Source organism: Colobus angolensis, unplaced genomic scaffold (genome assembly GCF_000951035.1).
Source record: "Colobus angolensis palliatus isolate OR3802 unplaced genomic scaffold, Cang.pa_1.0 Scaffold268, whole genome shotgun sequence".
NCBI classification, from domain to species: Eukaryota; Metazoa; Chordata; class Mammalia; order Primates; family Cercopithecidae; genus Colobus; species Colobus angolensis.
In genome coordinates this window covers 4,748,754-4,772,429 of record NW_012115910.1, presented here as the reverse complement: position 1 = coordinate 4,772,429, position 23,676 = coordinate 4,748,754, and the positions used below count along the sequence as shown (strand labels likewise).

At 42.7% G+C, this 23,676-nt stretch overlaps 1 protein-coding gene across 1 annotated transcript in view; it reads left to right on the top strand.

Annotated features, from left to right (window-relative positions):
• LOC105515695 (chromosome unknown open reading frame, human C7orf72) overlaps window positions 1–16,213 on the top strand; it is a 50,161-nt gene extending 33,948 nt beyond the window's left edge. Inside the window, exons 8-9 of the mRNA XM_011947562.1 lie at window positions 8,055–8,162; window positions 15,460–16,213. Of these exons, the coding sequence (XP_011802952.1) occupies window positions 8,055–8,162; window positions 15,460–15,583 (232 nt within the window). The 3' untranslated portion in view covers window positions 15,584–16,213. The remainder of the gene's footprint in view (window positions 1–8,054; window positions 8,163–15,459) is intronic.
• Window positions 16,214–23,676: the final 7,463 nt, after the last annotated feature.

Genomic DNA, 23,676 nt, shown 5'->3' with positions numbered 1-23,676 from the left:
AGATGGGGGTTTCGCCATGTTGGTCAGGCTGGTCTCGAACTCCTGACCTCAAGTGATCCACCTGCCTTGGCCTCCCAAAGTGCTGGGATTAAGGTGTCAGCCACCACACCCGGCCCAAAAGCCATATTTCAGGCAAGGGTCAAGGCCATTTACTCTCTAGTTCAAGTGGTTTCAGCACTGGAATCACCAATTTTCCTACAGGGCAAAAGTTTTAAAAATTTCCTTCATCAGTTAATTTTGTTTTATGGTTACTAAGTCATCTGACATGCTCTGTGTTTTTTATATTGGTAGTGATTGTGCTAATAGCTTAAAAATAGTAGTTTTAATTTTTATTGTAGAACTGAATCTGATCATTAAAGAAAAAGTATAGAAATATTAATAACAATAACAATATAACCACACTCTTACACAAAGCATAACCATTATTAACATGTTGGCATATTTCCATCTGTCATAAACACTTTTAATCTCGCTTTTGTATATTTATATAGCTAAGATCACATTACACAGAACATTTTTACCACCATAACGTTACCACATAATTATGGGTACATGTTTTTATGAGCTTATCATAGCTTCTATTTGTGTAGATGTACTGTAACTGCCTCATTCACTTAGGTTACATAGGTAAATTGTTTCCATTTTTGATATGGTAAATCATGCCCCCAAATATTCTTTATATGACTCTTTCTTGATTTGAAGTTATTTACTTAAGTGACACTCCTCCAAAAGGATTCCGGGGTCAGAATACGTAAACATTCTTAAAACGTTCTTAAACTTATGGCTATCATTTTCTTGAAGTGTTATGTGAATTTACAGAGGTTTGATGAGCCAGTGATTATGCTCAGTATTTATGCTTACCTTTAATGTTAACACTGAAGCTCCACAAATAACTTTTTTCCAAAAATGTTCATTATGAAAATAATTCAGATATTTTTGAAAGTAGAAAGTAAAATACCTTTCATTTTCAATCCCAATATTAAAAGTTTGATTTCTTTTTACACTCTACCCCTCATGCATTTATGAATGTGTGCAACATATATGTACAAGTGTATTGCATGTGCATGCATAGGTGGAGTGTATGTGTGCATGTAAGATTGAAATATGCACTAGATATTTTTCCATATTAAAATCTTTTTAATGGCTAGATGTATCCCACCAAGTCTATAACAAGTTTATGTAGCCCAAGCCCTTGTTGTAAAGAACATAGCAAAAGCAGCCTCTACATATATGTTTGTACACTTATCCATGCATTCTTTTAGAGCAAACCACTAAAAATGAAATTGTTGCCTGAGTTTTCTTGTTAAAATTATTTTCAAATTTGGTAGGCATGCCCAGTTATTAAATGACATTTAGAGTTCAGGAACTCGAAATATTAATGCGGTTTCTACTGCAGTTCCTAACTTATAACTTGAGACTAGTTTAGGAAATAGAAAGAATCCAAAATAGTCATTGGGCTCACAAAAATTATTGAAGCTCAGTATAGCTAAACAATTGTCTTTGTTTCTTCAACAAACATGTACTGTTGACTGGATCTGGGTAGTGTTCAGGAATTTTTTTTAACTGATACAAATTCATCCCCACTTATAATCTGTGTCAAGCAGAAAGTTAAGGTAAGACTGAGATAAGAATCCTGTTTAATCAGGCCGGGCACAGTGGCTTACACCTGTAATCCCAGCACTTTGGGAAGCCAAGGCAGGTGGATCACCTGAGGTCAGGAGTTGGACATCAGCCTGGCCAACATGGTGAAACCCCATCTCTACTAAAAAACACAAAAATTTGCCAGGCTTGGTGCTGAGCATCTGTAATCCCAGCTGCTAGGGAGGCTGAGGCAGGAGAATCACTTGAGCCTGGGATCAAAGGTTGCAGTGAGCTACGATCGCACCACTGCACTCCAGCCTGGGTGACAGAGACCTTGTCTCAAAAAAAGAGAAAAAAGAATCCTGTTTTTCAAATCTGATGTTTTTATCCTCTTCAATATAAGATCCATATTCTTTGCAAGGGCTCAGTGAACAAGTTTGAAGAGAAGCTCAATCCGTTTTAGTAACCATTTTACAGTGCCATATACCTTCAGACCTTCAGTGCTTTGCAGTCATGAGTCATCAGTACAAGGAACATGATAACTGAATGATCTGTAATGGCAGATCTGCGTCCTTTCCCAAGGATATGGAAAGAGGTGTTGGGGTGCTTTTTCTTTGGTAATGGACTCTATTGTATATATATATATATATATATATATCTGTGTGTGTGTGTGTGTGTGTGTGTATGTGTGTATCTGACATATATGGAAGAGAGCTCTGGGATCTAACCTATGTGCATCTCGCCCTTGTATTTCCAAAGAATAAACAGGCTCAGCACAGGTGAGGTGCACGCCCAGCTAACAGAGCAGCACAGCCCATGCCTTCTGACCCCAAACCCAGCACTTGCAGTCACCATTTGCTTGTTTTTCCAAACTAGGCAGCTGCCTCTGAGGTACCATCCTCCACTAAGTTATAATCTTTTATCTGAGGACGTTACAAGGTTTCATATTTACTGTGCTTTTTGACCTCAATGATATCTGAGGAAGCATTTGCAAATAAAGAGGAATTGTCCAACATGGACCCCCAGGCAGCCCCTGACAAATGTCTCCCAACGAAAAGGGGGCTTCCCTGTCAGCCACTGGACTGTGTTGCAGCTTAACAAAAAAATCTTACCACAACCCAGGTTAAAGAATAACTCTATGAATAGTAGTTCCTTAGATCAGCCCAACACTTCTGCCTTTTCAGACTACTTTCACACACTCCCTCATTTGTTTTTCAAATAATGTGATGAGGCCAGATGTGAAGGTGCAAGTACTATCCCCATTTTGCAGATGAGGAGGCTGAGGCCAGAGGAAATGACATAAAGAGGCAAGGTCACTCATTTCATGAGTGGCAAAAAGTCCAGAGAACTGACCTCTTAATCCCCAGGGCAAGCTCTTGCCTTAACTCACATTAAACGTGGCTTCTGCCTTTGGCAAATAATGGGTTCTTAGAGCTCCAGCCTCAGCTTTAACATAAAAGCTTTGAGTTATACTGTTTCTACATTCCCTTCTAAATGGAAGAATTGAAGATCCCAAGGAAACAGGAGGAAAGACTATACCCACTAGATGAAGAGAATAATCAATAAACCTATAATTCCTAAAAAATATCTTGTGGCCATGACATCTTATGATATTCAGAAAAATGCAATCCAGTGACCAAAAGTCATTGCAAAATGATTCCAGTTTTACTTGCATTTGTCATTGAACAATAAAATCAGACAAACCCCAACTCACAATGGACTCCTGTCTTTTCCTCTCCAGCTGCATCCCCTTTACAGTTCTCCATAGTCCTTCCTTTCTCTCAGCCCTCTGGGCCGACCCTCCCTAACGTCCAAGCCTGGACTTTACTACTCTTCCTCCCTCTCCCACTTTCTGCTCCCCTTGTCCACCCTAACTCCCATCCGTCTCCTGCTGCTCCTCTCACATGGGTCTGCACCTGCTGCATGCTGGACACTGTGCCGGGCCTTTACTTGTATCACATTGTCCCCAGCACCCTCCAAGGGAGTGCATCTACCCTGACTGATGGCCAATTATAGGTGAGATGCCTGAGAAAACTTCAGTTGAGGTCTAAGTTCACATAGCTGGTCAGGGCAGCCCTGGAAATTAAATGTGTCTGTCTCACACTCCCCTCCCTTATGTTGTATCCATGGTCTTTGTCCACTTGGGATCTTTAAACATTTAAATGTGCATTTTTTAAATTAAAAGTATTAGTGTGAAAGCTGTTGGGAGCTAAATCAGCTTGATGTCTGCCTAGAACTGTACCTGATATAGAATGGCTCTAAATAAAAAACTGCCACATTGATTTGAACCTGCACTTACACCCCACCCCGTATAAATGCAGCCCACCGTGAGCTAACAAGGCTTTCCTGGCTGGGCTGGGAGTAATACCAATGGCCCTTCCCATTCAGTTCAATCACACTGAGGTCCAGTTCTACCACTTGCCAGCTTGGTTGTTGCTGGCCATGTTACTTAGACATTCTCTGTCTCAGTTTCTCCATCTATAAAATGGGCATGATCATAGGACCTATGGCACAAGATTACTGTGTAGTCAACTTACATCAAGCATTTAAAAGGGTGCCTGGAACATAGAACATACTTAATGACTATTAGTCATGTTTACAGTGCAGAGTGAGAATTTGTATACATGCCTAAATTTTATGCACATATACAATACTAGAGTCTACATGTAACATGGTTTCCTCTACATTTTTCCTGTCTCATATTTAACTTACATACCATCTGTACTCCTTTCTTCTGAGTTACTAAACTTCTTGATTTTCTTAAATTACTTAATTTCTATTTTATTACGCTTTGTTGAGAACCAATTCGTTGTAGACTTGGGCAATAATATATTCAAATGTATCAATTAGTGAACAAAATCCTGGTTTATTTGGAACTAGGGAGTACAAAATAAGGTGTTTAAAGAACTAGAAGCTGTGGAGCAAAGGCAAAAATGAAGATTTCTTATTTTTAAGTGGTTCTCTGCTTCTTTCTGCTTTTCTCAAATGGGGAGTGGAATTCTTTGAACATGCATCTAATCTGGAAATCCATTTCCCAGCTTGTATGTTTCAGTATCTTTAATAGCTTTGTTCCCTCCAGCTGAAAAATAACATCTCCTATCAGCAGCAGTCTAAAGTGTGCCCCAGAGAGTATTCTCCTCTTAATATGAGGTCACCGTATTGCACTTAAGATGGCAAAATTCCCCTTGCTATGGCCATATGTGCCAGGGTTAAATGGAATAGATTTAGAAGTAGTGTGGGTGAGGACTTTCGTTTTCAAATATTTGGCAGTTTATTATGCAAGTGAATTAATTCTCAAGCCTGAGCAGCTAATCAGTCTACCTTTCATGATATGTTAGTATTAAATATGATGTAATCTAATAGCATTAAGACAGTGTAACATATGATACCATTTAGCATCAGTAACCTGCATGCCACAGAGGCACAGAGGCTCAGAGGCTGTGCAATGTTTTTTTTCAAGCCCTTCATGTGATTGACAGATGGCCTGCGTCCATCCCTCTGACTTCTTAACTGCTCTGATGGGAGGATATGACTTTAGAGGCATTTTAATTCTGCAGGTGTTTTCAAAGGCAGTGGAAAAAACCTTTCACACAGATGGAGGGGATTTCCTTTGTAACATGCATGGAAGCTTTAATGAATGGTTGACAGACACACGCATGAATAACTTTGCCTCATTCTGGGTTACCTCTCTAACTTACATCTGCACTTTTCCAACAAAATTCCAAGAAATCCTGCAGGGCACTGCCTAGAATTTGGCAGCTTCAGTTCACTCACCTAGGTCCCTCCAGCAAGCTTGACAGTGTGACTCTAAAACAGAGGCTCCTGAACTTAGCAGCACAGGAGAATCATCTGGAGAGCTGTCAAAAGTCCCAGTGCTCAGGCCACACCACTTACTAGTTACATTAAAATGTGGGGCTGGGCCAGGCACGGTGGCTCATACCTGTAATCCCAGCACTTTGGGAGGCTGAGGTGGGCGGATCATGAGGTTAGGAGTTCGAGACCAGCCTGACCAACATGGTGAAACCCCACTCTACTAAAAATACAAAAATTAGCTGGGCGTGGTGGCACATGCCTGTAACAGCAGCTACTCAGGGGACTGAGGCAGGAGAATCACTTGAATCCGGGAGGCGGAAGTTGCAGTGAGCCGAGATTGTGCTGCTGTACTCCAGCCTGGGCAACAGCGCAAGATTCTGTCTCAAAAAAAAAAAAAAATTGTGGGGGTGGGAGCCAGGCATTGGTACCTTTAAAGATGCCCCTGAGATATCAGTGTGCAGCACCATTGGAAACCTCTGTCTCAGCATCTTTCAGCTGTCTGTACTGGATAAACTTTGCAGTCTCCATGTGCATGGCCCTTATTTTGTAAATGTTTTATTTCTTTAAATTACTGTATTTCATTTGAAATTAGTTTAGCATCTATTAAGTGCTAACAATTTGCTAGCCGCTTTCACGTTCATTTAATTCCTCTAATCCCCAGAGTGCCCCTAAGAGGTTAGTGTTGTTGTCGTCATGCTGCAGTTGACTGAGCTGAAGCCCAGAGAGCTTTTGTCACTGGAGTAAAACCTCACAGTTGGTTGAGGGGCAGAGTCAGACTTGCCACAGAAGCCTGCTTCTCAATGCAGTGAGCTTCCCCCAGTCTTTAGCTGCCTTATTTTCCTAGTCTCACAAAATCTGTTATTTTGTACTGTTTATTCTGCTGTTGCCATAGGTGTAATTTCCCTTCACTTTGTTAGTCTCTGGGTGTCCTTGATTATATCACCTGCAAGCCAGTAAGTCATCACCAACAGAGTCATAAATTACATAACTGGAAGAGAATTAGAGATTTATTAGTGCAATTCCCTGCCTGATATGTATTTTCCCCCTAACATTTTGATATTTGCACATAATCAATGTGGGAAGGACACCAAGAAATTGCAATGTGAATCCTTCTCATTGTTTCCACTTCTCCCTCACCCAAGTCCTTCTGGTTGGTATCACTACCTGGGGTCAGGCTGAGGCTAGCAGGCTCCAGAAGATTATGTCTAGTCCAGATCCCAGAGATGATATGGGGAACCGGGGTCTGAATCTTCCTCCCAACCCTTAAGCACACACCCCTTTCCCTAACCTCTCTTCTGCCTGCCTTGTCACCTGATACTTTCAGGAGCAACTCCTATACGTTCCAATTTTTGAAAATTACTCCTAAGATAAGTGGTTCCTGGAGAAGGCTTTGTTTGGCTTACTGGTCGTGTGGGAAGGTCATGGATGTAACTAAGGCAGCCATTGAAGAACCATTCCTCCACCACCCACAGAGGTCTGCTTGTTGCTACTGTGTTGCATTTTGTCTGGGCGCCAATTTGAATAGGGAACCATGACACAGGGATGTCCTGCTCTCAGAGAAAGGCCCAAGGATGGCAAGTGAAAGCCACTGAGATGAGTGAAATTTGCAAGCTGCCCACTGGCCCTTTCCTCACTGGGGGCAAATTCATGATGGTGGCCTTTCTCATTCCTTCCTGAAGCCAGCACAGTGAGCTGAGGCCAAGGCCTTGATACGACTCTGCAAAGATGGTAGGTTGTTACACAGAGCCTCATGATCTGCAAATGGCGTGTTCTTGGACTTTGAAATACAATTTAAATCTTATTTTCCTCAACTCCTTGCAGCACACAGGACGGAGCTTCGTGCTGGGCCTGTCCCATAAGCCTTACTCACCTCCTAGGAAATAATCTGTGTAAACCACCTTGTGTGCTATCATGGCAAGAATATTTGTTATTCTTCACATTCCTTCCCCTGAACTACCTACTTAAACCTTTCTCTTGAATACTCGTTTGCCCTTTCTGGAGAGAGAGAGCTTTTATACACACTGAAGACGGCTTCTTCACGCTTGCGTTTTCCTTTTATCTCCCACTGTCCCTGGTGGAGAAAAGAAGAGGGAAGCAGAAGAGTCAGTGGAGTTCGACTAAACAGACTGTTGTAGAATTAATGCTGGGGTACATTTGTTTCCAATGGGTAATTTTAGGAAATCATCTGAAATTTGTAGTACAGTACATTAATGGTGATAAGAAAGATATTTGATAAAAGTAACAATGCTGTAAATGTAAGTGTGCATATTCATTAATATTAGAGTCTGCATTACAGAAATATATATGGGATATAGGTCTGCTGCTCTGTGAAGACCTGATATCTTCCTTCATTATGAAACAGAGTCAGCAGTGAGTTTATAAAAGACATGGAAATTTAAAATATTAGAAAAACATGAACTTGAAGTAAATTTTATTGACCCCAGCGTAGGGCTGTTATCTAAGTACCTTTGCATAAGCATGCCCCAGGCCTGCACTGTTTCCTTTTTGGACAGCCCAAGTTCCACACCTTATACAGGAAAAAAAATATTAGACTGCATCTTTCTTTATATTTTTCATATTTGGGTGCTAGTTACCATGACAATTTCACAAATCATCATTTTAATTTCCTCTCTTCCTCCTCTCTTAACTCTTCACTTTAGTGCTGCAAATATTCCAGGATATACCGGCAAGGTTCATTTCACAGCCACCCACCCAGCAAATTCTAATATTCCATCAACAACCCCATCACCAGATTCAGAACTGCACCGGTAGGTATGAATCCTCTTACTCAATTTGCTCAGATACATTAGGAGGGGAAATCCTAATTATGTTTATTCCATTAAAGGACAATTAAATAGTAAAAGCAAATTTCATTGTTTTTAAAAATGTGGCATCAAGTCCGAAACAGAAAAAAGATAATTTTCCATTTTCCTACTGAGGGGAACTTTATTAAGCCTTGTATGTGTTTTCTTTTTGAATCTTACCCAAAATTGCACTGAAAACCAGGTGTAGATTAATGTTATTATGAATGTGGCCCAAAGGGCATATGAAGGTATTTCAGGCACTTTAGAGGAATGGCATCTTTGCTTCTTAGACTCACAGCTATGCACACACATTACCTTTCTGCATGACCATCAGAAGACACATGGAACATACATCAAATAGTTACTTCTTGTGAACAGTCACCTTATTTTTCATAAAAGACAAAATTCTGTTGAAAGTCACATATATTTTTAAACCTGCATTTTGCAGATTGAAAGCAGGAGATGTGGCCAGGCATGGTGGCTCACCATGCCTGTAATCCCAGCACTCTGGGAAGCTCAGGTGAGCAGATCACTTGAATTCAGGAGTTCAAGACCAGCCTGACTAACATTGTGAAACCTTTTCTCTACTAAAAATACAAAAATTAGCCAGGTGTGGTGGTGGGCACCTGTAATTCCAGTTATTTTGGAGGCTGAGGCAGGAGAATCACTTGAACCCAGGAGGCGGCAGTTGCTGTGAGCCAAGAGTGCCACTGCACTTCAGCCTGGGCAACAGAATGAGACTCCATCTAAAAAGAAAAAAAAAATCCCAGAAAACAGGAGATGTTAGATGCAAGGTTAGTGAAGATTCCTTTATTTGAAGCTACTAGTGAGAAGGAGCACATCGTTACTCATTTATTATAACTCAAATTTGAAAGCACCTGATGGAATTCCTGGCATTGCAAACAGTTTTGAAATGCAAACACAGTATGAATGATGTCTAGTGGCTGGCCCAGTGCAGATGAATATGCTAGCACAGTCGGAAGGCAGACTAGAGGGATGGCAGTTCTCCCCCAAAAGGAGAGCTTGTTCTCCTAGATCACATTCTTTTGGTAGAGGATTCATTTGTTTATCACACATTTTATTTATTTATTTATTTATTTGAGACAGAGTGCTCTGTAGGTCAGGCTGTAGTGCAGTGGTGCTATCTCAGTTCACTGCAACCTCTGTCTCCTGGATTCAAGAGATCTCATGTCTCAGCTTCCCGAGTAGCTGGAATTGCAGGCGTGCACTACCACGCCCAGCTAATTGTTGTATGTTTGGTAGAGACAGGGTTTTCCCATGTTGGCCAGGCTGGTTTCGAACTCCTGACCTCAAGTGATGCTCCCACCTCAGCCTCCCAAAGTGCTGGTATTACAGGCATGAGCCACCGTGCCTAGCCTTATCAAATATTTATTGAGCATCAATTCTGGGCCAGGCAGTGTTCAAGACACTGAAGATACGGGGATGAACAGACAAGGTCCTGGCTTTCAGGAGCTTATTTTCTGGTACAAAAGATAGACAGTAAAGAAGCACACAAGTAACTGAAGAAATGAAATAATAATCTTAGCTAGTGAAATGAAGAAGAAAGACTGATGTAGGAGAGAGTTCCTCAGAAGGGGCTTACTGAGCTTGGTGGTCAGGGAGAGCTTTCTGAGGAGGTGACTGTCAGGCCATGGGTACCAAGCCCGAGCTCCTGCTCTGATCAGCTGCTTAAACTTTCAGAAACGCAATGGCTGTGAATGGGAACAGCTGCCATGCATGGGCCTCCTGAGCTGTGGCTCCTGGTCCACCCAGCTGCTCATCCTCTCATTCACTCATCCGTTTGCTGGTGGATTCACATGACCTTTTACTGAGTCAATGCATGTTTACTGTGCTCCAATAAATCACAAGAACTGCTTGCAAGGAGCTCACCATCTCACAATGAGAAATAAATAATTGCAGCAGAGGATGACGAAAAATGTCTTAACACTAATAATCACTTCTGTTAGCTGAGTGCTTTGTGGGTACTAACTCAAGTCACCGTCCCAGGAATCCTGTGAGGAAGGGAATGTTACTATCCCCATTTTACAGATAAGGAAACTGAGGCACACACAAGCTGCCTGCGGCTCTGGGAGGGGGCACTAAAGAAGACTTCACAGAGGAGTGGCTCATGCAGTGACTTGAAGGAGTGGGGCTTGGTCCCAGGTAATTGAGGGCAGCAAGCATTCCTCATGGCACAGTAAAGGCACCATAAGGGGCAGCTCTCAGGCCCCGACTAGCCCATTGTAGGCCACCGTGTATAGACAGTTCTACGCATCCCACAAGCCCTGTGTGCGTGGCCTTTTCTAAGGTGCCTGCCAACAGGAGGCTTTATCAACGCCTCTCACTTTCTGGATTGGTAATTGTCTAGCATCCCTCCAGGCCATCTGATGAGAAATACTTTAAAAGGAGGTCCATGGCTTTCTAGGCTAATAACTTGCATTTGGTTTTTTCTCAAGACACATTTTTTCCCAGTCTCAATATTTGCCTGTATTTAAAAAGATAAATTCTGTCATGTATATCATCCTAACAACATGATATTACGATGAGATATGGGTATATAGTAAAATGGTTACTATAGTGAACATATCTGTCATTTTCATAGTTACCCATTTTCCCCCTCCCCTTGTGGTCAGAGCAGCTATAATCTACTCAGTTAGCAAAAATCGTGAATACAATACACTATGACTCTCTATAGTCCTCATGATGGATCTTATGTCTCATGCTTGTTCCTTCTGCGTGGCATCCTTTGACCTACATCTCCTTTTGCCTTACCCCCCACCGAATCCCTCATAACCACTGTTCTATTCACTTTCTCTGTATATTTCACCTTTTATTTCTTTTTTAGATTTCACATATAAGTGAGATTGTGCAACATGTTTCTTTCTGTGTCTATTAGCAAAATGACTTCCAGGTCCATTCGTGTAGTGCAAATGGCAGGATCTCCTCCTTTTTAAGGCTGAATAATATTCCATTTTCTTTATCCATTCATCTGTCAACAGACACCTAGGTTGTGTCCATATCTTAGCTATTGTGAATATGATGCAATGAACACAGGAGTGCAGATATGAGGTGGTAATTCACTTCTTTTGAGTATATCTCCAGAGATGGAATATGTTATTTTTATGCTTAATTTCTTTAGGAAATCCCATACTGTTTCCATAATGGCTGCACCAACCTACATTCCCATCAACAGTCTATCATTTCTCTACACTCCCATCAACACTTATTATCTCTTGTCTTTTTGATGGCAGCCATCCTAATTGGTGTGAGGTGATATCTCACTGTGGTTTGTATTTCCCTGATGAGCAATGTTAAGCACTCTTTCATATACCGGCTCACCATTTTTGTTATCTTTGGAGACATGTCTGTTCAGGTCCTTTGCCTATTTTTTAAATTGGGTTTTAAATTGTTTTAAATTGGGTTATGTGTATTGAGTTGTGTGAGTTCTTTATAAATTTAGGATATTAACCCCTTATCAAATATATGGTTCCCAAATATTTTCTCCCAGTATGTAGGCTGCCCTTTCATCTTGCAGATTGTTTCCCTTGCTGCACAGAAGTGTGTTAATCTGACATAGTCATATTTACTTATTTTTGTTTTTGCAGCCCAAGCTTTGGGTGTGATACACAAGAAATCATTGCCAAGGCCAATGTCAAGACATATTTTGAAATGTGACAAATCCATTTCCAAAGGCAAAGCTGGTAGACATTTAGACAAGTAATATATATTTACTTCATGTGAGGGACATAAAACAATGTCAAAATTAAATACATCCTTATATTGATCATTTAGACTCACCGTCCAAAGAGAGCTAGGATGAAACCTTGTGGCTGGTTCATGATTTAGGAGGGATCTGATCCAGAGATTCTTTGTCAGTGCAGATATAAACATTGCTAATCCCTTTTCTTTTTTTCTTAACAATCCATCTTCTCACCCCCAAATCTCGGACCCCACCCTGATCTCTTATTGCTCTAATGTATCTACACAACGCATAATCAAGCCATCCAATATGTGATAAAAGTTTCCTATTATCTTTCAGATTAATCTCTATTTCTAAATGAAAAACGGCCCCTTACTGTTACTCCCAGAGAATATAACTTGTGTCTTTCAGTCAGACTTTCACATTCAGATTCAGGCCCATAGCTGACTCTTGGGGGTCCTCGCAATCCCCCTCAATACACACATACTGCACATATGGCTGTCATCCATGGTCCTCAATATACACACATACTGCACATACAGCTGTCATCCATGGCCTGAATAGGGAACCAGCGCCCTCTGAGGCAGCGTCTCTGGGATTCTCATTCTCAGGGTGCAGATAACACGCTAGAGAAAGTGACACTAACCAAAGTGTCACCCACAACTAAGTGATGGCTCGTGCTGGGCCCAGGTGTCAAGGCCTGCACCTCTGCCTTCTGCCCTAACAGCAGCTCCTGGCAAGCGGTGGCTTTTTTCTGGCATGAAAAAGCACAGTGCAGAGGAACAGGAGGGAATTAAAACATGTAAAAACTCACCGTGCTTTCATAAGGACAGTTCCCTCTAGCAGGAAGACCTGGCCCTTGTGGTCAGAAAATTGGGCCTTCTAGGCTCTTCACATCAAAAAGTATCACTCTGATTTTATTTAACACTATAATTTATTTTTCTAAAACTTTCCAGTGAAAGTATGAGCCTTGATCTCTCTCTGATGAGTGTCATGAGAACGTAGTGAGCTAACTTCCTCCTGACTGTTTCTGCTTCATCTGATGCGTTTTTTCCTGTTATTTCTAAGAAGTCATCTTCACACGGGCATCCCCTGGGAACTCCTGAATATTAGCCACTACTGTACTCTCACTGCTCCTCTGCAATGGGTTCCTTGCTTATTAAGAGCTAATGCCATTCCTATGGTGGCTGTCTTCAAACCTCTCTGTGCCACATGAGCTTCTAGTCCCTTCCCCACACCCCTCTCAGCTGGCCTTGCCTCCTGCTTGCTGGGGCACCCAACGTGACCCTTTCATTTTCCCTGCTAGTATCCCCTCCTCCTCTCCACATCCCAGGCTCTATTTCCTTCACTGCTGTCTCCCTTTTCCCCCAGGAAGACATGCTCTTACTTTTCTAAACTATTGATCATTATTTCTGAGCTCTGAGTCCTGTGGTCCCAGTTCTGCTTCCTTCCTTCTGCCCTGCTGTGCTGGCCTCTCCCAGCTAGCCAGTTGTTTATGAAGAACCCCAGCAAACTTCCCTGTGAGCTGCCACCCTGTTCTCCCCTCTCGTTCCTTTCACCTCTAAACTTCTTGAAAAAGCAAACAGCTAATCTCCCGGGCCTCCTGCCTTCACTTCCTTCCTGCCCACTCTCTCCTGAACCTGAACCTCCTGGCTCTAGATTCTGACACCAGCAGTCAAGTGACATGCTCCTGCCTGCCAGGCTGTACATTGGAAGGGGGACAAGAGAGAGGCCATTGAATCTTCTTGATGCAGAGGCAAGGAACAGTGCATTTGGCTGGATCTCTGTAATTGAGAAAATTGTACTGGTGGTTTGGAGGTTTTAAGTTGTTTGGGCCTCAAATGTTGATACAAAGGGGTCCATGGCCATATACTCCCACACCATATTTGGAGCAAAGTACACAGGGCCCCCACAGTGCCTCAGGATGAATATTGGGATGGAATGTAAACTGAGAGGAAGGGACAGTTGAAAGAGATTTGAAGTGAGGAGATGGGATGTATTGGAGGTGGAGAAGAAGCAATGTGACCAATCTCCAAAGTCGTGAGCAAGGGGAACACAGGCACAAATGCTTTTTCTAGCTCCCTTTTCCAGGACTGTCCAGTGTTTCTTGCCCACACCTTCCCACCAGAATGTAACCTTCACAGAAACTTGCCTTCCCACCTCTGCAGCCATTTCTCACAACATATTATATATGTGTGTGTATGTGTGTGTATTTTTATATATAAAGCAAAATAAAATATTAGTTCAAGGTGATCGTAGCATAAAACAAAGCCGTTTTAGATGGAGTCACTATATAGAGGGTTAATTTTAATTATTTTTAATTTTTTAATTTCCCATGCCAGCATTGTAACTCACTGCTAATACAAGCACTGCATTTTGTGTGTGATTCAAATAGCAGCAAATTCACAGCAAAATTACTTCAGGCCATGGGCTTGTGGGGTTGCTCATAATAGCTGGCCCAACTCCTGTGATACTGGAACAGCCACCTCCAGGCATAATAGGGAGTCTGAGAATGCCTGCAACCCAAGGGGATAAAACATCACTTGCAAAGCATTCCACATTTTCAAAGCTTTTTTAAACAAAATTATTTTAGTTATCACACCAAACTTGATAGGGCAAATTTGTTCCTACTGGGTATACAAGCAAAGTAAAATGAAGCCCAGTCATGAGCCTCCTGTGGGAACAGGCAGCTTAAATGCTCTGGCAGAGCCAGTAAAACCCTGTACACCAGGCCTTGCTCACCCTCCAACAGCAGCCTCTGCGGGAGGCCCAGGACCCTCCCACCCATGTCTTTTCCTGGCCTCTGGGTGACCCAGCCATGTCTTCTCCTGGCCTCTGGGTGAGGCCTGAGTCCCTGCCACCCATGTCTTCTCCCAGCCTCTGGGTGTGGCCCCGGTCCCCCAACCCGTGTCTTCTCCAGGTCTCTGGGTGACCCACCCATGTCTTCTCTTGGCCTCTGGGTGAGGCCCGGGCCCCTCCCACCCATGTCTTCTCCTGGCCTCTGAGTGACCCAGCCATGTCTTCTCTTGGGGCCTCTGGGTGAGGCCCTGGCCCACTCCACCCATGTTTCCTCTCGGCCACTGGGTGAGGCCCGGATTCCCCCTCCCATGTCACCCATGTCTTCTCCAGGCCTGTGGGTGACGCAAGTATGTTCCCTCTTACCCTCTAAGCGAGGTCTGCCCGCCCCATGTCTTGTCCTGGCTTCCCTGTGCCTTGTCTGTCCATCCCTCACTCCTCCTTGGAGGACACTCCTCTTAATTCCCACGGCCGCCCAGCCCGGAGAGCTCTCGCCTGCGTGCCCTGGGCCCTCCCCAGACACGATGCGGTCGGGTTCCCTGGGTGGCTTTCTGCAGATCACCCCCATTCCTAGCACCCACCACGCAGAAGTGCAATCCCTGAAGCCGAGAGCTCCGCAGCAGGAGTCATCCTCGCTCCCTGCCTACAGTGGTGCCGCGCTCTCTTCCCCTTCCCGCACATGAGTATCATTTGTTGGATGAGGTTGTATGTTTTTATATGTCTTTTACGTCTCATTTTCCTCCTTTTCTCCCCATGCTGCCTCAGCGTCTTACAGAAAGAAATGGCAGTTGACCTCTTCCGTCACCAGGCTCCGCTGTCTCGACTGGTCACAACTGTGAGACCCTACAACCCCTTCAACAAGAAGGACAAAGAAACCATAGCCTACTAGAGGAGGCTGCCCGGCGCGGGCTGTCCAGGCTTCTGCCTGGGGAAGGGCTGTGCGGCGGTGGGAAATAAAGGCGGCTTCTCCCCGCTGCGCAGTGTAGTGGGTTCCGTGCTATTCTCCGCTGGCCTGCGCATCCCTGCCCAGCCCCGCCTCTCTCCTCCGGTAGGCAGCGCTCAGCTGGACCCGGGGCGCCGGCCAGCCACGGCTCAGTCTCCGAAGCCGCCGGCAGCAGGGGAACAGGGACTGTATTGCAGAAGATTCCTCTTTAGGGCTGGATTATTGGGTCTAACTAGAGGTTTCACATCGGACCACTTCAGTGCAGGGATTCTACAGCAGAGAGCAGACCATAGATTTTAGAATCTCAAAGTGAAAAATCCGTATGCTGCCAGTGGGAACACTGAGCTGAGAAAGTGCGTTCTTCTTTTCTCGCAGGGGACATCACACAAGGGGACAATATCTACCCTCTCTTGGCCTGCTCCAGTGTTTCCTTCAGAGAGAAGCGTTCCCCAGGCCCCATGAGGGTCCTGAGGTCTAAGTCAGGACCACTTTGGGTTAGACTGTGGCCTGACCCGGCCTTGACCAAAGAGAGCACCAGCTCGCAGAATCTCTCAGGGGTGCATGTGGGCTGAAAGGGAGCCCTCTGGTCTTCGGAATATATACCTAAAGTATATTTACATAGTATTTGCATACACACATACACATACACATACACAAAGCCTGTTGGAGTTTACAAAGTACTTTTGTAAACCTTAGCTCATTTGATCCTGCAACCTCGTAATAAATTCTTGTAGCAGGCATTTTGCAAATATCTTGCATTTTATGAATAAAATAGACTAAGGCCAGGAAAAGTGAAGTATTTAAGGTCACGCAACTAGTAATTAGTAGAGTTATAACTAGAACCGAGGTTTTCTAAGTTTAAATATTATACCTCTCCTACCCTTTCATTTTTTCAGCAGATTGGATAACCTTCAATGAATTATAAAAAGAAACAGAAAAAAAAACCCTCCCTGTGTTTCTAGACTTTTCTGAAGTGTCTCAGGGTTTCTATCTGACTTCTTCTAAGAGATTCAGATCAAGATAGTTATACCTCAGAACTCCAAGTAAATGTGTAAATGCTTTTGGGGGTAGTTTGTTCTTGATTTTCCCACAGAAAGGGAGAAGTCAGCTACCTTTGTGATGGAATCATGTATTGCCTCAATGGACAACAACAGAGACTTGGCTGGTGAGTATTCTACCAGGATGAAAGAGGAAGGACAACAGCCATCCATCCTGAGGGCGGATGTCCCTGCATGCAAAAGGAATGGCTCCCCCTGACCCCAATCTTGTAGTTTAATTATTTTTAGAAAGAGTAAATTGGAAACAAAATAGACCCAAATAAAAATCTTCAACTTTGGAACATTCTCAGCAAAACACAAATGGGGCAGTGTTATCTTCCTTCAGGAAGCAGATTAACGTAGGTACCTGAGATTACATTTTGCAGTAAACATCCCTGGCAGCCCACTTTGTCAGGGGGTGGTGGTGCTCAAAATCTGAGACACCTCTTCATCATTCAGGGCCTGGACAGGGCTTCAGTAATACTGGATCTTAGCATTTTCCAGGCTAAGATAATTTTTCCATTCTCTACAGTGCTGATACCTAGACACCTGTCAGAGCACTTGAACACCCAAATGCTGCTTCTAGAAGGATACTGACTTGGTCTGTAGCATCTCTGGGCCTCATTCAGAAAAAGAGAGATGGTAACTCTCCATTTGCACTCTAACTTGTTCAGACTTCTCACTTGTGAAGATAAAATGCATATCCTGCTCACCACAGACCTAGAATCCAAGGTCAGTCACAACAAGGAAGAACATAGAATTACCAGTGTTCCTGACCCTGACCTGTGGGTGTAAGTTGTAGTATTTGGGCTTCTGTGGTCAACATTACAACTAAAAGTCACAAAAGCCATGGAAGATAGTCTCAGGGATATGCATCTGCTCTTCAGATTGTGAATTCTGGTCTTGCATGATTTCTTTCACCAGGAGCCATCACAGCTGTGCTTCCTCGGACTAACAACTTGCCCCTCACTCCCTACCCTCCAGGCACCATCTCCTCTATAAAGTCACCCTCTCAGCTTTCAGCTATCCCCAGAGATGACCCAAATACAGAGAACTGTGGCATTTTTTATAGCATTTAGATGAAAGATGTTATATATTATACAGCTCACCTGAGAGAGAAAATGCATGCTACCAGGTGGTGGCTCACACCTGTAATCCCAGCATTTTGGGAGGCCAAAGCAGGAGGATTCAAGATCAGACTGGGCAACACAGTGAGACCTCTTCTCTACAAAACAGTCAAAAAATGAAATAGGAGGATCGCTTGAACTCTGGAAGTTGAGGCTGCAATGAGCCATGATGGCACCACTGCACCCTTGCCTGGGTTACAGAGTGACACTCTGCCTCAAAAAAAAAAAAAAAAAAAGAAAGAAAGAAAGAAAATGAAAGACAGAAGAAAATCCATGCTAATACTCTTATTCCAGCAAATAAGGATGTTAGAATGCAGCATATTAAAATATTACAAAAGTACAATAATATGAAAAATATGGCACTCAACACAGAGCAGAATGGAAACTAGACTCAAACGAAGGAAAGCATTTTGAATCCCTGAGTACAGGATAGATTTTTTTCAATAGATGGTATTGGAACAACTATTTGAAACAAAAGATCCACTAAATGAATTGTTCTTGGAATACAGACTTAAATAGATAAGTTACAGATTACTTGGAAATTCAGGGGAATTGGTTTATAAGGTGGAGGGTGTGAAAAAAATTTCCAAAAAGGACACTGAAGGAGATAAAAAGCTACTTTCAACATAAAAAATATAACCACAATTTTAAGATAAAACTGCCAGGAAAATATGTCAAAGGATTCATACTCTCATTGTAAAAACAGCCTATGATTTAAAAATGATGATACTAGTAAAAACAAGTCAAAGGATATTAACAAGAAATAAGAAATATGAATGGCCAATAAAATTTTTACACCTCAGTAGTATTAGAGAAATGACTGTAGTATTTTACTTTTCACCCACACATTGATGCTAATGAGCAGAAATAGATGTCTGTATACCACCAGTAGGAGTTTACATGGGTAACACCTTCCTAGGGGATATTTGGCAAAACGTTTTAAGAGCTTTCACAAGTGGCATACGTTTCAACTTGGTCATTTCACTTTTTGGATTTTGTCAAAGCAAATAATCACGCAGTAAGCAAATATATTTGCATAAAGAATTAAAGGTGCAGCATTTTATTTAACTGAGAGAAAATGAGAACAACTTACTGTGCTGTATGGTAAATACAACTGATAGCAATAACTTAAGCATACTCTTAGAATGACCCTTATGGCAGATGCACCTGATGTGTGTTCTGAGCTAGGGAATCTGGGAATGGCCAACACAGAGATTGGTTTCTTATCTATGATAAACATCTGAGCCCCTGTCACAGAACGTGACCAAACAAGAGATTGAGGCCCTGAGTTTTGGGTTCATGAAGGTTGGCAGGTGGAGTTCACTAGGAGGAGGATGTTAAGTGAAAATGCTATATAAACTGCATGCTGTTTGCAAGCAGTTGCAATTTTTCTGCCCAGCCTGCTGCCACTGGGTTATGTGGTTATATGTTGTCCAGGCTACCACCACCATTTCTGTAATTAAGGCAGTCCTATTATCCAGCCTACCTCCATTGGACTCTCTCCCCTGTATGTATGCTCCTAATAAAATCCCATGCCTCATTTGCTGTCTCTGGGTCTCTTCTTCAGCCTCTTGAACCTAGTGTCTTCCCTATTGAGATGTATAGTTCAATACAATATGCCCATCAAAAGAAAATGTGATAGGCCTGGTGCAGTGGCTCACACCTATAATCCCAGCACTTTGGGAGGCCAAGGCTGGCAGATCACCTGAGGTCAGGAGTTTGAGACCAGCCTGGCCAACATGGTGAAACCCCATCTGTGCTAAAAATACAAAAGTTAATCAGGCATGGTGGCAGGCACCTGTAATCCCAGCTACTCAGGAGGCTGAGGCAGGAGAATCACTTGAACCCAGGAGGCAGAGGTTGCAGTGAGCCGAGATTGGGCCACTGCACTCCCGCTGGGGCAACAAGAGTGAAACTCCATCTCAAGAAAAGAAAAAGAGAGAGAGAGAAAATGTGATAAATTGTTGTACATTAATATACTGAAATATATGCATTAAAAAGATAATACATCTTCATACTGATTATCATGAAAAAATATATATGCAATATTGGCAAATGCAAAAGCAGATATTACAACAGTGTGTATTTAATATTTAAATTTTAAATATATGTATACATAGAAGAATGTAGAGAAAAGGTTAATAGTTACTAGTTCTGTGATTACAGGTGATTACCCTTTTATACTGTTACTACAGTAGGCATGTATTGTTAAAAACTGGAAAGCTTGAGAAGTTATAATAAAGTCAATGCCCTTTCTCTTCAAAGGTCCTTACATAAGAAACTATCCAAAACATTCTTTTAATAATTTAGAACCAGAAAAATGATTGTCCCTCCTGAAAAAAAAAAACAAAACTGGTTTTAGAGTATGAGAATCATGTAAGTCACCCACCTCAATCTCTTCTAAAATCTGCTGTTTATAATATATACAGGAGTGAAATTACATAAGGTAAAGTGCTTCTACTTCCCCCTGCCTGCCAGGGAGCTCAAAGCTGAAGTGAATAAATATATGAACTGATGGCTTAAACACTTGAGCCAGGGCTCCATATTTAAAACTGACATTTGAATAAGTCACTAACGGAGTTATCCTGACCCAGGTTCAAGTTTGACAACCACTGATGACTCTGAGGGCTGTGTGCCTGCTTCCTCCTGCGTTAGCAACATTTTAATAAAATTTGTATCTTTTCTATTCCTGAAGGATCTGAGGTATCTCCTAATACTGTAAGGTCTTAAAGTGGACACAGAAAAATCTAAAACCTACATGACTTCATGTTTAATTTGTTTCCCCTGAGTGTTTCATGCACAAAATGGAGCACTGGTTTTAGGGAAAAAAAAATTAGACCCCTCTCCTAATAATTGCCCAAATTGCCTTTGTGGTCAGAGGAGGCAATTATCCAATAGTAGAAATAACTTACCAACCCAGAATTATTTTCTAATAAGTGAAAATTTTCCAAATTTACTCAAAATTTAATCTATTTGCTCCCATTACACAGTGTAGACTCTGGGCTGGGTGACATGGTTTTTCAGCATTTTTTGTTTGTTTGTTTGTTTGTTTTACTTTGTGTAAAAATGCATCATATCCAAATGGTACTCAGAAACAATACTGTGATTTTATTTGATGCTATTGTATTTTTTTAAAATTATGATTGGTTTAAATATAATACAATTACTGTTATCAAAACAATTCCCATTTCATCCTCTATAAATGTAGATTCCTCATGGAGTGGTGAAATTGACAGTGAAGAACTGTTTCAGCCCTGTTCATCTTACCTGCTAATTACAGGTGCACAGGAAGAGTGCTGGTTTCCTCTGTGCCAGCCCAGACTTGGCTGGTTACCCAGACTGGGTTTCCAGGGCAAACCCCATTGGTTCTAGTCTGTAAAGTGTAAATGGAAACAGATTTACTTCCTTACATGCACACTTTGGAAATAAAGCCCTAAAAAGTGTTCAGTGTAAATCTATGTTTCTAGTGCTGGTAGATTGTTTTTATTGTGTCTTCCGTGGGCAGAGCTACAAGATAAAAGATAAAGTGAGACAGCAAAGGGCCGGGTGAGGACAGGCAGGAAGAGGTGTCTGGGCAGAGGAGGGGTGGGGAAGAGACGCTGAGGGTGTGGTGCCCTGAGGTTGCAGGGTGCACATTGTGGAAGGTTGGGGTATCTGCACTGGAAGGCCAGTGTCACAAGCTAGAGGCTGTCTGCTCTGGAGGGACCCATGGGCAGAGTCCAGGCGTAGCCTTGGGATGGCAACCCCGCAATGCTAAGCACAGCTCCAAAGCAGGATTGCTGAGCTCTGGTCAGGGCTATGGGCTGAGTGGGAGCTGCGCTGCGCAAAGCAGAAATTAAGGAGAACTGATGTCTGATAGCTGAGGGTAGGGGGTGGTATCAGAACACTGACGGTTGTCCAATTCCTGCTCAAAAGAATGACTTCCAAACACAAATCAGTATATTGAGTAAATATTCCCCAACATTTAATGACTTAGTACTATGCTTTCATACCCAGTTATCTAAGAAGACAGATACAACCAAAGTCTTCCCTGAGAAGTTGACTAAAAAGTCCGTGTTTCAGGGTAGAGCCGCTATGGGTCCTTTCCTGGGATGATTCTAAGACCATGTGAGCAATTGTAGACTCCTAGTCCACAATCTAAAGTTTTCCTAAATAGACTGCTATGATAATAGCCATGTCAAACGCTGCTGGGAGCACCTGGGCTGGTTTCCAAGGAAAGTCTTGGCCTTCCGGTTGCTTCCTTGGCATGCATCATGGTGGAGTGGCCTCTGTTAAGACACAGGCCTTGGTAAGAAGCTCAGTGTTCAAAGCGTGAGGTCCAGCTTATGCTGAACTGAGCTCAGCAATGTGGATAGGGGTAGGAGAAACCACTGCAACTCTACCTTCCTCAGCCATTGGGACCCCCCAGGAAGCAGGCTCATGGCTGCAAAATCAAATCCAGGGTGGTGGTTTTTGTTGTTGTTGTTGTTGTTGTTGAGATGGAGTCTCAATTTGTTGCCCAGGCTGGAGTGCAGTAGCGTGACCTAGGTTACTGCAACCTCCACCTCCTGGGTTCAAGCAATTCTACCTCAGCCTCCCGAGTAGCTGGAATTACAGGTGCGTGCCGCCATGTCCAGCTAATTTTTTTGTATTTTTAGTAAAGATGGGGTTTCACCTTATTGAACAGGCTGGCCTCGAACTCGTGACCTCATGATCAGGCCCGCCTAGGCCTCCCAAAGTGCTGGAATTTCAGGTGTAAGCCACCATGCCCGGCCTAAATCCAGGTTTTATTGTCAAGTTTGGCCCTGCCACGCTTGGACCAACGTTTGTGGAAACAGAGGAGCATTCAGCAGGAAGACAGAGAAGGTGCTGCGTGCTCGCTGTTGATCTATCTCAAGGCAGCAGCCCTGCATGCTGAGCAGAAAGCTTATCTTTCATTTTGTCATCCAAATACTAAATGTGTAATCCTTTTAATATGCAAGCAGATTATGTAAGATGTAATATGGAATTTAAAGGGGTGTAAAGTGCTACAGCATATCAAAAGATGTATCTGAATCCATGTCTACAAAAACTGGAATATGGATATATTCATACATTCATGTTATATATCAATATATTCATATTTCAATATTTTGTGTATCTATCCATATTTGAATATCTTGGAATATGGATAGATACAGACATATCATTTTATTTGAACTTAAAAGTCCCCTTGACTTCATTTTTTCTTTGGGAAAAAACTTATCTTTCCTAATTTGCTCATCAAACTAGGGTCAGAAATATTCATTTTAGGTTATTGGTTTTCTTGGTCTTGCTATTTAAAAGAATATGTCTCAACTGCCATCTGGGAAAGGTCACAGAAATATTAATATACTTCTAAAACTAGAAGACCAAAAGGCTCAGCTTTCAATATAAGTTAAAGTGTGGTGATGCAAATTGCAGAAAATCAGTGGCCTGTATCTCTTCAAGAATTATTTAATAATGAATTTACCAGTAGCAAAATAAAAGGACCTCTCCTGAGTAAGCTTTAAACACAACTGAAATACACACAGAGGAGGAAGAGCCACTGGGCTTCTGTGATTCGGAGGATGACAAGGGGATGGCCATGTGGTGTTCAGACACCCCAGAAGTCGGGGCAGAGTCCTGAAATGACAGGAACCTCAGCCAAGGAGCTGAGGAAGCAAGTAGGGAAGGAAGGAGAGCCAGAAAAGGGGATGCACAGCAGAAACTGGGCCAAGGCGTGCTTCCCTTACAGCAGCTGCCAGGCCTGGCAGGCCAGAGCCTTCCTCTCATGTTCTCGAGGAGCTGTCTTGAGTAAATGCCCCACCTGAGCACATGTGGATTCCTTTGATCTATACACAGGGGACTTCACAATCATCCAAGGACAAGTGGTCAC